This window comes from Salvia hispanica, chromosome 1 (assembly GCF_029641045.1).
Source record: "Salvia hispanica isolate PSC_SH4W2 chromosome 1, Shi_PSC_v1, whole genome shotgun sequence".
Classification (NCBI taxonomy): Eukaryota; Viridiplantae; Streptophyta; class Magnoliopsida; order Lamiales; family Lamiaceae; genus Salvia; species Salvia hispanica.
The window spans coordinates 625,260-640,695 of NC_142692.1; the positions used below are offsets into that span (position 1 = coordinate 625,260).

Consider the following 15,436-nt stretch of genomic DNA (forward strand, 5'->3'; position numbering starts at 1 on the left):
ACCGAATCGAAAAACCGAAATTTTAAAACAAAACTGAAAAACCGAAAAAAAGTATATGTTAATATATATAATTTATTTTATTTTATATACTATAATAGAATATAAATATATATAATATAAAATTAATAGAATATATATAATATTTATTCTATAAAAATATATTAAAAGAATATATAATATATATATATGATATAATATACTAAATTAATAGAATAAAAATATATAATAATATATTAATAAAAATACATAATAATATATTTAAAATATAATTCGGTTTTTTTTCCGCCCAAACCGAACCGAAATACCGAAAAAACTGAACCGAATTTCAAAATTTCGGTTTGGTTCGGTTCGGATATTCGGTTTTCGGTTTTTTTCTCACCCCTACTCCGCTGTCGTAGTTCCTCACAAAATAATACAAGAAGTTTTAGGAAAAGTTTGCACCTTGATTACTAATTTGTGTGTATACATAGCCATTAAGCTAGTGTAAGAGAGATTAACACAAACACCCAAGAAATGAAGAAATGAAAATTTAGGAGAATATATAATTCGCCTTGAGAATCAAGCAAAGAGAAAACCGCTGAAGAAGAGAAAAACACGATAGCTTTAATTCTAGTAGTAGTAATATTAGATGACGATATACGCATCTATAGCATTTGGATATTGATAAAATAAAGATTAACATATATCTGTTGGAATAATTGAATGAACAATTACATAAAGCTCTCTATGATGATTAACCGAGAACAACAGAGAAGGAGATAAACTGTAGAGCGGAAGCGTACCTTTGATTCATAATGAATTGAACAGCGGAATTGCTTTGCAGCGGCTATGGATCTTCCAAACGATCAGAAACATTCTTTGCAATAGTCTGCCGAGAGAATACAGAGATATTGAATGTTCTTCTGATGTCTGGGGACCATAACCCTAGCTTATATTTATATTAAATATAAACCCCTTTATTTTCTATTCGGTCCCTCATCAAATAGAAAATCACTTTATGGTATCTACACTTATTTCCATAACAATTAAATACACTTTAGCCCAAACTTTAATCTTTATTGGATCACTTTAATTGAGCAACTGAAAGATAGCCATACACATTAAATTAGTCATGTAGAAGCCCAAATTTCTAACAATATCAAAATAATCAAGTTAATATCTAAAAGGAATAGGATACAAATCCAAACAAAATCAACTATATATATGCGCGGACCCGAAATCTATCATTATAAATTCAGCATCTTATAAGTGAAGAAAGAAAACAATATACACAACGTAGGAACATGGATAAAGCTCTTGGATCCGGAGAGATCGAAGAGATAGAAGATGAAGTTGGAAGACAATACAACCGTTTCAACAACTTCGAACTAGTCTCCTCCAGCCCATGCGACCACCATTACTTAACGGAAACGCAGTGCCTGTGCACGAAGCTCGTACACGTGCACAGATTTAGAAAAACGATGGAGGAGGAATGCCGCCTCTTGGAGAAGCACATCCCGAGCTCGATTTTTGTACGGACCTACAAACACAGGATCGATCTTATGAGGGCAGCTTTCTTCGGCCCACCAGGCAGTGACTATGAGCATTGTCTATTCTTCTTTGACATATGCTTTCCCTTAAACTACCCCAGTGTTCCTCCAAACATCCATTACCTGTCCTATGGGCTCGACTGGAACCCGAACCTACGACCCAATGGGAGGGTTTGCCTCGACCTTGCAGAGACATGGTACGACTAGGGGTGGGTCGATACGATATATCGTATCGAAAACGTTGTATCGTGTTTCGTATCGAAAATATCGATATGAAATACTACTTCCGTCCCTGAAAATTTGATACAGTTTACTATTTTGGTCCGCCCTGAAAATTTGATACACTTCACTTTTATCATTTTTGGTAATGGACCTCATATTCCACTAACTCATTTTATTATAAAACTAATACTTTAAAAGTATGACTCACATCCCACCAACTTTTTCAACTCACTTTCCATTACATTTCTTAAAACCCGTGTCGGGTCAAAGTGTAGCAAATTTTGGGGGACAGAGGTAGTAATTTTATATCGTTATCGTATCGAAAGTTTCGATATATCGAATTTTGATATATCGAACTTTCGATATGGATAATATCAATATCGTTATCGTATCGAAAGTTTCGATATATCGAACTTTCGATATGGATAATATCAATATCGTTATCGTATCGAATACCTGTATATCGATATAATTTCAAAACTGAAAAATAACACAAAAATTAATAAAACTTCAACACAATAAAATAAATAGTGTTCTTATTAGGGTTTCATATATATATTTTCTAAATATATGAATGAATTAAATGGATTTGTATATATTTATAATTTTGAACTTCAATATGTATTGAATTTCAACATGTTTCGATATATATCCATATAAAACGATATATCGCGATATAAGGAAATTCATATCATTATCGTATCGAAAACTTACGATATAATTTTTCAATATTTTTCAATACGATACGAGCGATATATCATTTTTTCGGTATTTTTCCCCAGCCCTAGGTACGACCGGCTCAAGCAGTTTTGGCCCGGCAGCAATAGGAAACAAGAGCGGGACTTCAGCGTTGTGCAGTTGCTCCGTGCCATTCAGAATTCGATCTCGTGCCGTTCAGGGCCACCGGAGAAGCATAGTGCCAAGGCTTTTGCAAGAGCTTGTGAGAAGATTACTAGGATTCTGAGGAAACCTCCGGTGGGTTTTGAGTATTTCGTAGCGGGACACTTCAGGCAAAGGGCTCATCCAGTCCTGCTCAAATTCAAGGAACATGGTTATGAAGATGAATTTATGATTGACTTGTTTGTCAGAGTGTTTAAGGTGTTTCAGAGGAATGGAGCTTATTGCAAGCACCATCTGGATTTTTTAAAATCAAGAAATCGGTCGCTTGGTGATGGGGATCAATATTGACATACCTAGTAGGAGTATTAGGATGAGCTACTGAGTAAGTACATAAAGATTTTGATTTTGTTCAGGAGTTTTTTATTGTAATGGAAATTTAAAAATAACTTTATATTACAATCAACCACTTTTTTGTGTATATTTATAATATCTTGTGCTTTTAGTACTCTATGGTGGGGTTGGGTTGTCACGACTAATTATTATATGACAATCTATCTCGGATTAAGTTGTGAGATTATTTTAGTTTGAGGAGGTTGGCTATGGCTAATTATCACATGATCATGAGATTCAATTTCAAGAACTAAACATAATCTTGCAAATCGAATATTTCCTACATTGTGTATCAATCACAAATCCTGCCAAATCCGAACGATATCACAAGATATCTCTTATCTAAGTCTAGGGATTTTGTGTATCAATCACAAATCCTTAGTCCGTATCTTTTTATATTTATGTTATTGAGTAATTTAGATTCTATAAATTAATCATTTGTTTAGCATAATTATCGTTGAGAATTAAAGTAATAAAAACACTTTTTCTCACTCCCGAAATCCTAGCACTTCAACTAGGTGTGTTTATCATATTTTCCGATCAATCTCCGTCGTACGCGTGCTCTTTTTGCATATATAGAACCTCACGTTCTATCAAAGAGCAAGAAGCTCCGCCTCAAAGCCCGACGTAGTAGCTATAAGGGGCGTGCAAAAGGCCCTCAAGAGCGAGCTGTCTGAACCTCGAACCACTCCCCCGCCACCAGCCAGTCCCGTCGAGGTAGAATAGGCCCAATCAGTGTTAAGCTTCACCCAAGGGGCGTCGGGTGGATGCCAAAGCACACTCAGGGTCCTCAGAACTCGTCGTGGGGATGAAATCGACAGCCGTTTAAGAGGAAATAACAAATATCTTGAAGCAGCATCAAACATTTCTTCTCTTGAGGAAATCGATCGTCGATTGCTTAATATTGTCGATATATTAGTGGAATTTGATTATTTTTTTTTTTTTTTTTTGAGAATATATTGGTGAATAAGAGGTGATGCATTTGGTGATTTGGGTTTGGTTTGTTATGTGTGAAATTTAAATAGAGATAAAAAAGTTTCATTATAGTTTCATATAAACATAAAAGTTGACATAATTAAGAAAAGACAGATGCTAATAAAAATTACTCCTCTTTATTGGAACATAATAAAAAATGAATACATGGTATATAAATAACTGGGCACGCCATATTATATTCTAATTGTGAAAATAAAGTGAATTTGATTTAATTAATTCTTAGGATCATTTGGCCTGTAGATCTCAACTGAACGCCCATTTGTACGTTGAAGTGGCCTTGCATTAACTTCCAAATTCTGTAAAAGTTTATAGGGTAATTAAGTTAGTCAAAATGAAAGAAAAACTAAATACTATTAGTAATTAAATTGTTACATTGTGTGAAAACTTACATCGTGCACAGCCTCCCGGATCATATTAACTTGTTCTTTTGTCACAGTCCTCACCTAATCAATTGATTAATGGAACATAAGCCAAAATTCAAAATAATTTGGCATATATAATCATTAAATTTGAAAGCTAAGCATACCTTTCTTACAATTGACCATATGATATTTGGTGTGCAAGGTGGGACGGTAAGTGAACCGATGTATCTATAGTATTTTCTGCTCCCAAATTTTATCAAGTATGGATTTATTACACCAATAGTTTTTTCAACATCTGTTAATTCAGTCAATGCTTGAAACCTTGGTTTCAACTGAAATTTGAAAGGAAAAATTAGTAAGAATATTAGTAGGAGTAGTTATTATTAAACGAATGTGTGATGTATTTACCATTGATATGAAAGTGTCGGGGCGTCCGATTTTGTACATGATTCCGATCACAGCTGTACGGCCGTCGTCGCTCTCGTGAACCAAGTGAACTTCCATGTTGAACCTATATCGAATAGTCATTATTATGTTGAAAACATTATTAGAGTGTGAATAAAGTAAAAACGGGAATAAAATGAATTACTTTCTTCCATCGAGAGTGTGTTCCGAGGGAGAGTGCCAATGGCATTGCCTAAGGTAAAATTTGGTTCCATTTATCCTGATATGCCCAGCATCATTTATCCATCTTAACTGCAATTAATACATCATAAAAATAAATTTGATGAAAAAATTTAATTAGTTTGAAATAAACATACCATCATATCATGGCCTCTATTGATGAGAGTAGCATTAGCAGGTTTGTAACTTCTTTTCAATTTTCCCAAATGAGAAACTATTTTAACCCTCTTATTCCTCAAATCAATAGGAGACTGCATATGCCCTGAATTACAATCCTTCCATTCGGGATGGATCTCTCCCCAACGCGACGGCCCGACCCCAGTGCTTTCGTCGTAACTGAACTCTCGTTCGTCATCTGCATCAATCACCGAACAAATTAGTTTATACATACGAAATTAACATGGTTCGCATACAAGGTAAAATATGATAAGAACACGTATTTAACCTCGATTTACTGCTAAAATATAATATATTAAGATGGTTAAACTTACCAACTTCATGAGCTCTTGCCAAAGTTGCAATGGAGGCTGCAAGAACAAGAAACATGAAGGAGAATTCACAAACTCTCTTTTTTGAAAAAATCATGTTGCCTTTTTTTTTAATTAATTTGGGATTGGAACAAGTTGTTGCATAAATAAAAAATGGTGTTTGTGGTAAGTGGTAATGGAGTGGGGGAGCCAGGTTTATATAGAGGCAAATATTAATAAAATATGTAACTTTAAAAATATTTAATGAATGTGAACGTCTCATAGAATTGTTGATTTTGATCGGACTGTTATTCAAGATGTTTCATTATAGCACATCTGAATTTGGATTGTTATTTTGGACGTTGACAGGAAAATCAACATCACATAATCTTCCAAATAATATATATAGGTGCAGAAATTCTTAATTATATTCATAACTTAATAATTTGTTGAAATTGAACTCATTTTGGAACGTTTGAAGGGTTGTAATTGTTATGAATTTTTTAATCTCTCTTTTTTATAACTTGGGGAGAAATAAAATTTATTGGGAGTATTATTTTATAACGGCCGGGTCGATTTTATTTAAGATAATACTTAGTACTTTGTTTTATTAATATTCGGTTCTTTTTCTTTATTTTAAAAAATTAGTGAAGGTTGGTGAGATTCAAAGATTAAAATACGATTTGTATATGGATTTTAACCTGCAGCGCACTTTATTTATACTATATTTATTTTATAAATTTGGTTGTTTACATTGGATTGGATTCTTAGTCATCACCCTCGTCATTGTGGGTTGTGGGTTGCGGGTTGCTACCATCTTTTTTCTTCTAATTTTCAAATGAAGTATGTGTATATAACAAAATTATAGGTAATATTCGATTTTCTAGATAAAATAGTACCAAGATATAATATAGGATTGAATTATGAGATTATTTTAGTTTGGGGTTAGCTAGCCTGTGACTAATTATCCCATGATTATGATTATTCATCTAGATATGACGATTGAATCTCGTGAACCAGAACACACTACATATTTACTCTCGAGATACAATCTTGCAAACCAAACACCCCCCTATGTGTACTAATAACTTTGGGGGTATTTATTTTAAGTGGTGTTTTAAATAATTCATGAATTTAATCATTTTTTTTTATTTTTTATCAAATAAATTGTAGTATTTTGATATTTTTAGCCTAATATTCAACAATAGTAAATGCCTTATCAGAAAAACTTATTTTTACCGCGTTGTCAAATTAACGTAAATTTCAGAAACATGACAGTTTCTACTTTCTAGAAATAAAGTATACAATTCAACAATTGAGATATCTTCTTAGTTTTCGGTCGCGGGCATGCTTATTTCTTTATATTGTAAAGAAAGAAAGTCACTTAGAAAATTTTGATTTGATTCTATTTTGAGAAATATTACAATCTTTTTCATTTTTTATTTGGATCCAAGTGAAAAAGATAACTCATATTAATGAAACGCACACTTTTTTTTTCTAGTAATGAGGAATAGTTTTTTAAAGTCCAATAAAATATACTCCATATATCTATATGTAAATTCTAAAATTGATTAATCCAATTTAAATAAATTAATTGCAAATTTTATGTGTATATATATAGACAGACACCCAATTTGAATTATTAGCTCAGGTGGCGGCAACAATAGACATTAGTATCTATTGAAAAGAAGACACATTATAGTCAATTGAAAGAGTTTTAAATAATCTTGAAATTCAAAGATTGCATCCTGCCTTTACGAATAAAATTGACCCATTGACTTTTACTTGTAAAACCTACTTTTTGTTTGACCAAATTTCATCGTATTCTCACATAGGAGAATATATCTATAATTAATTGCTTAGGATGAGAGTGGAAATAAACTTTAATTAATTTTTTCGGCCTATGGATTTAAGGATGAGAATGGAAGAGAATTTTAAAGGTTAATTAAGGTTGACAATAATTTTAGGATAAGAATGTAATCAAATTTTAATTAATTCTTTCCTCTTTGGATTTAAGGATGAGAATGGAGACAATTTTTTATAAGGTTGACCACAGTATTGGGATGAGAAAGGAAACAAATTTTAATTAATTCATTCCGATCCGCCTTTGGATTTAAGAACAAGAAAACTCATTTTGACTTAAATCGATTATATAGATGTTACTTATGCTGAAATCGAATATATTATTGTTGATACAAAATAGTCTTCATATAAAGTTAATTGGTATAAGTCCACTATGATTATCTTTCTGCTTTTTGTTTTAAAAAATATTACTATCCATCCATTCCATAAAATCAAATATTTTAATAAATGAAAAAAATATTTGAAATAGTATTAGTACATAATGAGATTCATAGTTATATAATAAATATATATGGTAAAAATGTTTCTAAAAAGGATAAATAGTCATTTAAATTTTAAATCGCCAAGTTTGTGCAAAATCTGGTCTATCCCATAAAGTTTAGAATCCGCTAATTAAATCGCGAAGTTTCAATTTTTCTAGTTTATCCCATGGATCGAATTTTAAGCGAAATTTTGCATCTGTACATTAAAATCCATCTTAAAATCTCAATCCAAGTCAACAAAGATTCCACCTAAAATTCGATTCATGGGATAAGCTAGAAAAATTAAAACTTTGTAATTTAATTAGCGGATTTCAAACTTTGTGAAATAGACCAGATTTTGACCAAATTTGGAGATTTAAATGTCTATTTCCTCTTCTAAAAATAGTACTCTACGTTAATTGGATTACATATTAAAATGGTAACTATATTTTGGGGGATGAAAGTGATAATCGCTATTTCAATATGGAGTATGTTATTAGTATAATAGTTACAAGTGATAATCGCTATTTCAATATGGAGTATGTTATTAGTATAATAGTTGTAACTCATATATGACCATAACAAATTCTCACTTGAAAATATGCGTAGGAGTACATCCTAAAAATATTCCAATATTAAAAGTTAAAAGAAATAGTACCTTCGAAAACAAATTAAGTGAAAAACCCAAATATTTCGCATTCCAACAGCATTCATTTCTACTAAGCCCATAAACAAAATCATCGCCTAAAATGGGCCAACGTTTAGCTTTGAATTGGATCGATAATCAACTATAATTCACTTGCACCAATAGTATCCTAATAAAATTTAACATATACGATAATGATAGTATTAACGGATTTACCAATCCAAAACAATTAAACTGATTGATGTATGTCACTAAATATTAGCGAGCAATTAGTAAGCAACAAGTTGCAATAAACTACACAAATAATCTCTATGTTTGTGGACTCTGTTCTTATTGGTTCCACTGTCAAAAGTGCTGTGAAATTATGCATGCGACGACGATTTAACATAATTAAATTAATTTAATTATGGTTTATCTATATACTAATTATATGGCGTTTATCTATATATGTACTAATTATGACGTAGTATTTCATTAATTTATTATTGATACACTAATTAAACTCCAAAGCTCACTATATCGATAAATGTTTTTGTATATTGTCAGTGTCTACACTTTAATTAATATGATATACAAGACCGGATATTGTATTTTTTAATTAATTAAAATTAATTAATACAGTTTATTAATTTAAAAATATTCATGTCATATTAAGGGCCAGATAATATATTTTAGTAGTGGGCGGAGAAGATTGATTGGTGCACAATTACTTAATTAATAATGCCAATTTTACCATAACGCATAGATCAATTATGGAAAATTAGCAAGTTGGAATAAATTAAATAATTGAAATGGTATATCGATTGACATTTGTGGAGAACTTTATTTCCCGCTAGGGATTTTACTGTCAGTAATGCCCCCAAAATTAATCATTGTTATTCTCGAAGGCAAAAGAGCAACTTGTCACATTGAAAAAGAAATATTACTATTGAAATTTTGTCAAATTCTGATTCGTCCCACAAACGCTATAAATCGGCCAAAAAAAACATAAAATTTGGATTTGTAATCAATTATCCAATAGTGAAAAATTATGATCGTTTACGTTTAATTATTGTTGTGCATAATTTTCAACTAAACAATGTCATTTTCTTTATAGATAAACAACATTATTTAATTCATCGATGATGACCTCCACATATGATTTTTTTCGGCTATCATATCCTATAAAATTTCACGAAAGAAATTCAGTATGGAACAACTGACAACGAATACAAACTTATTGGTTTTTGTGACTGGGTTCCAAAGTTGCCCAGAATTTTACCAAATTTCATGATTTTTCCGACAATCTTAGTTCCATTTTGAGCAATGGGTATAAGTGTAAATTGATGTATATTGAGATATATCAATGTTGTGATGAAAATCTATGGGCAGCCCACTAGATCTTGCCTCATTTGGTGGAGACCCCATGAACAAATATTGTCACAATATTTCTTTTCCCAACTATATATACATGTCACAAACACACATATTTCAATCCATGCATAATCACCAACATCCAATTTCAACAAACTAGGCTCATCAAATCAACTTGCATTGCTCAGGTAAGTCCAAATATATTGCCTAGACATTTTGGTGACAAGAAATTGAAATAATACTAATTGTTAGTGAGACTTTGCATTGTTGTTGTAGATGGGTAAGATGGTGAGGATGATTTTATTGGTAATTGTGGTGGCGGCGATGATGAGTGGCTGCCACAAGGTGGAAGGTGGCAGGGTGGCGGTGGTGGAGCAGCGGAAGCTGGCGGCGGCAGAGGAGGATGAAGGAGAGGATAGTGGTTTGCAGGATAACCATCATGCTTACTCCATACCAGACTTCAACCGCCAAGGTGGAAGAACTCCCTCCAAATACTGATCACTTACATGTATTGTTCTCTCTCATTTATACATATATAAATGTGTCTCTGTGTGTGTGTGTGTGTGTGTCAATAAGGTGCTCAAGAGATCCATCCATCTCTGTTGTATAAAAGGTAATGAAGGTTTGGTGTGAAGAGGAGCCATATATGTATGTAATAGACTTACGTAGTTAAGAATTTGAATCATTGTAAAATAAAGGACAAAATGGGGAAAACAAGATTTTTAATATATAGGAAAGTATGAAATATAATATTGGTGGGTTTTGCAAATTCGTTATTACAATCCTTCAAATTAGTAGTATTGATTTGCTGTTTTTGGCTGCATGTTCATTTAAATTACGCTGTATATTAAGGCCCAAATACACAAGTAATATCTTCAAAGCAAAATAAACTGACCTAACCCAAGGCCCCATCAAATAAGGCCTGGCCCAACTAAGCTTATTATTTCATGAATTTTAAATGGTCAAATAAAATTATGAAATTTAATCAAATTTTGGTATATTTTGAAAATTTCAATTACTCCTATATCATAATCATTTTCGGATAAACCAAAATTTGACCAAATTTAATATATTTTGGCCATTTGCCCATAAGTACAACACAAGAGTTGTTTCTCATTTCTTGTTTGATCAATTTTAATCACTCATGACAACCATTTTAATACAAATATTATAATTATAATGAATTTACACTATTGGCAAACTCGACATTAGTACTACAATATTAATTTGCAGTATGTTCACGACATACTTTAATTTCAGCGTTCAATCTCAAATAGTAGTATAAAAAAAGATTACAGAAACAACAAAAACAATTTTCGTAAAATAGAAAACGATGGTAATACAAAAATAGATATCACAAATCTCACAATGTATTGAAATGTTGCTTAATCTTACATTTCTGTAGAATTATGAGATGTATTTGCTTTTGCAACTTCCCATTTTCCTAAACCTTCTTTCCCAATCTTAATTTAATTTATTTCTACCTTAATTTTCTCCAAAGTCTACATCAAAATAATCACCCAACAAAGTCTCCAATAATCTGACCTCCACAATGCCTCATATGCCTCTCCCGGCCGCCCTCGGGGCTTTGCCGGAGACCCAAAGTCAACGACACCGACCCCGACCCGACACCATTCCGGTGGGACGGCACGAACCCCATCAACGACCCATCACCGCTGCCCGGGACATGGTACTCTATTCTTGAACGCTTTTCTTGACTCCACATGCTCGCCTTCGACCTATCCCCCTCCTGCCCGGAAGGGTCGAAACCCGAGCATTCGACCTGCTTGTCCGGAATGGCCCGCATCCTCAGCTGGTTCGAAGATTGGCTACTTTCCCGGGCTTCTTCGCTACCTTCAAACACATTTTTGCCACTACTACTTTTCCCAGCATTATCTGAAGCTTTGGTTTCGAGCATGTGGATCTCTTCGACCATCGGCTTCCATAAACGAACACGCGCATTTATAAACCAGTTCGATACCTGAATCGAGGATTGTATGTTACTTAACAAATAGCATTGTATTACACCCTCCGTCCCTTAAAAATTGTCCCATATTTCTATTTTCGTCAGTCCTCAAAAATTTCTCTTACATAATCCAATTTTTAGTATAGACCAACATTTTACTGTATCATTCCTACTCACATTTTATTATAAAAAAAACTACTTAGCATATAAAAGTAGGATATTTTAAAATCCGTGTTGAATCAAATGGTGACAAATTTTTGAGGACAGATGGAGTACTAAAGATGCAAAGGAGGAAGAAAAAACAAGACCTGGTTTCGAGATAGGCCGGTCTGCGTGGCCAGCGTATGCTTGTCTGTGTCTGTAGGATAACTTCACATATAAAAACACTCAAATTAGTGAAAAGTTCGGATATGTTTTTGATGAATTTATATATACAGGGCCTTACGGGTGAAGAAAATGATCGAACAACCAGGCGCGCAAAACAGAGACAGCACGTTCCGGGAGGCCTCGCTGAGGCCTCCAGAAATGCTGGCCTTCAACACCCTTTCTATCATTGAAAAACTTCAAGACCGAAGCATTGGCAGGCGCAGACGGGGACGAGAATTCACCCCTGAGGGCGTTTTTAATGCTATTGAGCTGGTCCGTTATCGCGTTCTTCAACAGCCGGAAATGCTTGGCGATCATCTTTAGGGCTAACGAAGCGTAAGGAGTTGCGGAACTGAGGCCGGCTACGGATTCAAACGATGAAACCACCATCTGAATCTGCTGTTGGTATTGTTTGTACCGTTTGCAAACCTTGTAACAAATGGAAGGAATGAAAACTATTTGTCACTTGCAATAATTAGGAAAGGGTGAAAATTAAATAAAGTGTGTAATTGTATCAACCTCAATTAAGAAAAATTGTTACACAACCACTAGCACAATAGGCCAAAGTATGTTCAATTAACATTTGCCAGCTGCTGCCTAAAATTGGACCTAATTAATCAACATACTATTTGAGCGTGGGGGAGAAGACAAGACAACTAAATGTCTCATCATATGAAAAGGTTCTTACATTTGAACATAGACATGTCACATGCATGTCACAGTCTGGGTAATAAAATTTGTGTCCCACATATTCTTCTGCATGCATATTGGGATATCTTTTGCCTTGTGCGTTGTCATGTTTTTACCTAACTAAGGTCTAATTAATGACGTTTATTAACTCTAGAGAGAAGCAAGAAAATGGAGATTCAATGTATGTCATGATGTGAAAATAGAGCTCACATAATAAACTAAAAAACATAAACTAAAAGGATGAAAAAGGACATTAGTGAAACATTTCTTTTTCTTATCATACAAGTGAAATAATTGAACTAACGCCAAAATTGACATAGACACATCATCATAAGAAGCAAAACATGTAAGAACATAAATTTGGAAAATTTTCAAATTTATAAGTACTTCTGCAAAGTGGCTCACAACAGGCTAAGTTTGAAGAAAATATTCCCACTTTTCTTGACACCAGCTAGAATTTTGCTTTTATTAATTACTTATGTTTTAGGCATCCATAAATATTACTACTATCTCTTTATTTAGTCCTAGACAACCATAAGTCATTTTCACTTTCTGGATTGATAATTTTCTTAGCAATAAAGCATAATCACTAGCATCTTTGAGACGTTATAAAGTCTTGATTACATACCTAACAACAATCAAACAATTATTATTGGCAATCAAAATTCTTAAGTGATCACAAGCACAAGCAATTGTAATAGTAACAAAACTATCCACCTAACAAGTAACAACCAATTAAAATGAAAAATTAATAGTATGTGCTAGGGATACCAACCTCATCCTGCATAATCAAGAGCTTCGCCTTCCTCTGAAGATTCTCCGGCCGATGAGACTCCGACGAGCTGCTCGTATCGCGAGAATGATTATTATTACCACCTTCACCCGAAACCCTAGTGTCGTCGAAAATGTCATCGGAAACATCAAATTTTTCGACCTCTTTCGGCCCAGAAATGCAGCAGAACTCCTCCAACATCTGCTGAGCCGGTCTTAGAAACCTCGAGTTTCGGAGAATTGTCGCGTATCCCGTGAATGGCCCCAACGGTCCGGGGTTCCGATGAGACACCAACTCCGGCCTCCAATTTCTCAAATCTTGGACATTATTAGTCCGAATATCACGAACTTTGAGTGGCGAGAGCGACAACGAGAGCGCTCGAGTGATCGAGCCCTCTCTCAAATCGACCTCGTTGCCGCTCCATTGACCGGATTGACTCTTGATCCGCATTTGTTCGGGGAGAAGTGGGAGCTCGCTCGAGGCGAATTCGAGGCCTTGCAGCGCATTCGGGTAAAGAGAGGAAGCGCCGCCATCCAATGCTGAGATAGGGTTTGAATTGTAAATTGAGGCGAGGTAATGTGCATCACCGCCGCCGGCAGCGGAAGAAGGGGCGAACGAGGCCGGGAAGGGGCGCTTCTCGGGTTCGATGGCGGAGAAGCTGATCATCTGATCGGAGGAGAGCTGGGAAGGATCGTAGCAAATGCTCCCGTTTCGGGGGTTTGATTGGAAATTGTCGACATAAAAATCTTGGTGAATTCTGAGCTTGTCTCGGCGGCTTTGGTGTGCGATGTGGAGCTCGGGGCTGTAGCTGTTCATATCCATCAAAGATTATTTCATGGCTGCTCAGATGAAGAAGAAGCAGTGATGAGATTAGTGTTTAGAGAGAGAGAGAGGGTAAAAGTAATCTAAGACAAATGAAATGTGGACAAAAGAAAACTGATCTAATACAGTAAATAGACATGGAAATCACTGTTGAATCATGTGGCTCAAACTTGAAGTTAAGACAGAAAAAACAGCCAAATTCAGCCGACCAAAACAGCAATGAATTGAAAGATGAGGCCCAAATCACATAGTATAGAGATATTACAACTACTACTACTACTACAAAAAAAAAAAAACACCAAACCCTAGATTTGATGATTTGAATTTTGAGACTATTTTCTCAATAAAAGATGTACAGTAAAAAACTGTGGCAGTGGACTATATATGTACTAAACCCCAACCCCAGATTCTTTAAAAATCATGGAGACAATCTGGTTTACTTGCTTTAAAAAAAATAAGAGAAGCAAAAACAGGTAGAATTATATTCCTGAATCTGCATGTATAATTAAATCTTCATCAAATTTGGTAACAATATTGGCAATTAAAATATACTCCTATTTGGAAAGACGAGATAGATTTCGAAGATGGGAAGAGATGAGCTAAAAAAGGGTTTGACGAAACGAGATACATATATAGAATTGATATATATATTTATATAAATTATATTGGTACCTGCTTCAATCAATCCAAAGATTTTCCGATGGATTTTCCGGCAAAGATTCCAAGTTGGAGTTGTTTGTGGGGTAGAGAGAGCTGAGCTAGCTGTGTGTGAATTGAAGTGAAGGACAATGATTGCTGCTCGGTTTAATGTTTGGCTTTTTAACACCTTCCACTAGCAGTCATTGCAATTATATAGACTTTCAAAGTTAAAGAGAGTAATTTGTAAAATTAAGTGACTGTAAATATATGATCAAATGTATATTATTTATTAAATATATTTTACTCCTGTTTCTTTATCGATAATAACAAATTTTACACATGTTAACCGATTTAGTCTATTGAATTGGTCTGAATATAACTTATAATACTAGGACAATATAAAATTTTAAACTTAATTAATTTGTTAT

At 33.9% G+C, this 15,436-nt stretch overlaps 3 protein-coding genes and 1 long non-coding RNA gene across 4 annotated transcripts; 2 read left to right on the forward strand and 2 right to left on the reverse strand.

The window, feature by feature from the left end:
- Window positions 1-1,283: 1,283 nt before the first annotated feature.
- LOC148933011 (putative ubiquitin-conjugating enzyme E2 38) lies at window positions 1,284-2,939 on the forward strand. The gene is made up of 2 exons (XM_089063189.1): window positions 1,284-1,726; window positions 2,534-2,939. Exons 1-2 carry the CDS (start codon window positions 1,284-1,286, stop codon window positions 2,937-2,939), a joined length of 849 nt encoding a protein of 282 aa, XP_088919315.1.
- Window positions 2,940-4,092: 1,153 nt separating this feature from the next.
- On the reverse strand, window positions 4,093-5,598 carry LOC125185565 (alpha carbonic anhydrase 7-like). The gene is made up of 7 exons (XM_048082120.2): window positions 5,455-5,598; window positions 5,101-5,318; window positions 4,929-5,035; window positions 4,748-4,850; window positions 4,504-4,671; window positions 4,367-4,420; window positions 4,093-4,273 (listed from the first exon to the last, which is right to left on the reverse strand). Exons 1-7 carry the CDS (start codon window positions 5,546-5,548, stop codon window positions 4,190-4,192), a joined length of 828 nt encoding a protein of 275 aa, XP_047938077.1. The 5' UTR covers window positions 5,549-5,598; the 3' UTR covers window positions 4,093-4,189.
- A 4,192-nt stretch (window positions 5,599-9,790) lies between these two features.
- On the forward strand, window positions 9,791-10,522 carry LOC125185292 (uncharacterized). Its single transcript, XR_007170097.2, has 2 exons — window positions 9,791-9,941; window positions 10,030-10,522. It is a non-coding gene; the product is annotated as an uncharacterized LOC125185292 (long non-coding RNA).
- Window positions 10,523-11,052: 530 nt separating this feature from the next.
- On the reverse strand, window positions 11,053-15,180 carry LOC125217805 (BEL1-like homeodomain protein 8). The gene is made up of 5 exons (XM_048119347.2): window positions 15,042-15,180; window positions 13,551-14,386; window positions 12,165-12,514; window positions 12,028-12,088; window positions 11,053-11,734 (listed from the first exon to the last, which is right to left on the reverse strand). Exons 2-5 carry the CDS (start codon window positions 14,367-14,369, stop codon window positions 11,270-11,272), a joined length of 1,695 nt encoding a protein of 564 aa, XP_047975304.1. The 5' UTR covers window positions 14,370-14,386; window positions 15,042-15,180; the 3' UTR covers window positions 11,053-11,269.
- Window positions 15,181-15,436: the final 256 nt, after the last annotated feature.

Coding starts and splice junctions, on each gene's coding strand:
- LOC148933011 (XM_089063189.1), top strand. CDS start 1,284: ATGGATAAAGCTCTTGGATCCGGAGAGATCGAAGAGATAGAAGATGAA. Junction 1,727..2,533: donor CTCGACCTTGCAGAGACATG/GTACGACTAGGG, acceptor ATTTTTCCCCAG/CCCTAGGTACGACCGGCTCA.
- LOC125185565 (XM_048082120.2), bottom strand. CDS start 5,548: ATGATTTTTTCAAAAAAGAGAGTTTGTGAATTCTCCTTCATGTTTCTT. Junction 5,319..5,454: donor GGCAAGAGCTCATGAAGTTG/GTAAGTTTAACC, acceptor TGATTGATGCAG/ATGACGAACGAGAGTTCAGT. Junction 4,672..4,747: donor CCGACACTTTCATATCAATG/GTAAATACATCA, acceptor TTCAAATTTCAG/TTGAAACCAAGGTTTCAAGC.
- LOC125217805 (XM_048119347.2), bottom strand. CDS start 14,369: ATGGATATGAACAGCTACAGCCCCGAGCTCCACATCGCACACCAAAGC. Junction 12,515..13,550: donor TCTTGATTATGCAGGATGAG/GTTGGTATCCCT, acceptor ATTTGTTACAAG/GTTTGCAAACGGTACAAACA. Junction 12,089..12,164: donor TTCGATCATTTTCTTCACCC/GTAAGGCCCTGT, acceptor TTATATGTGAAG/TTATCCTACAGACACAGACA.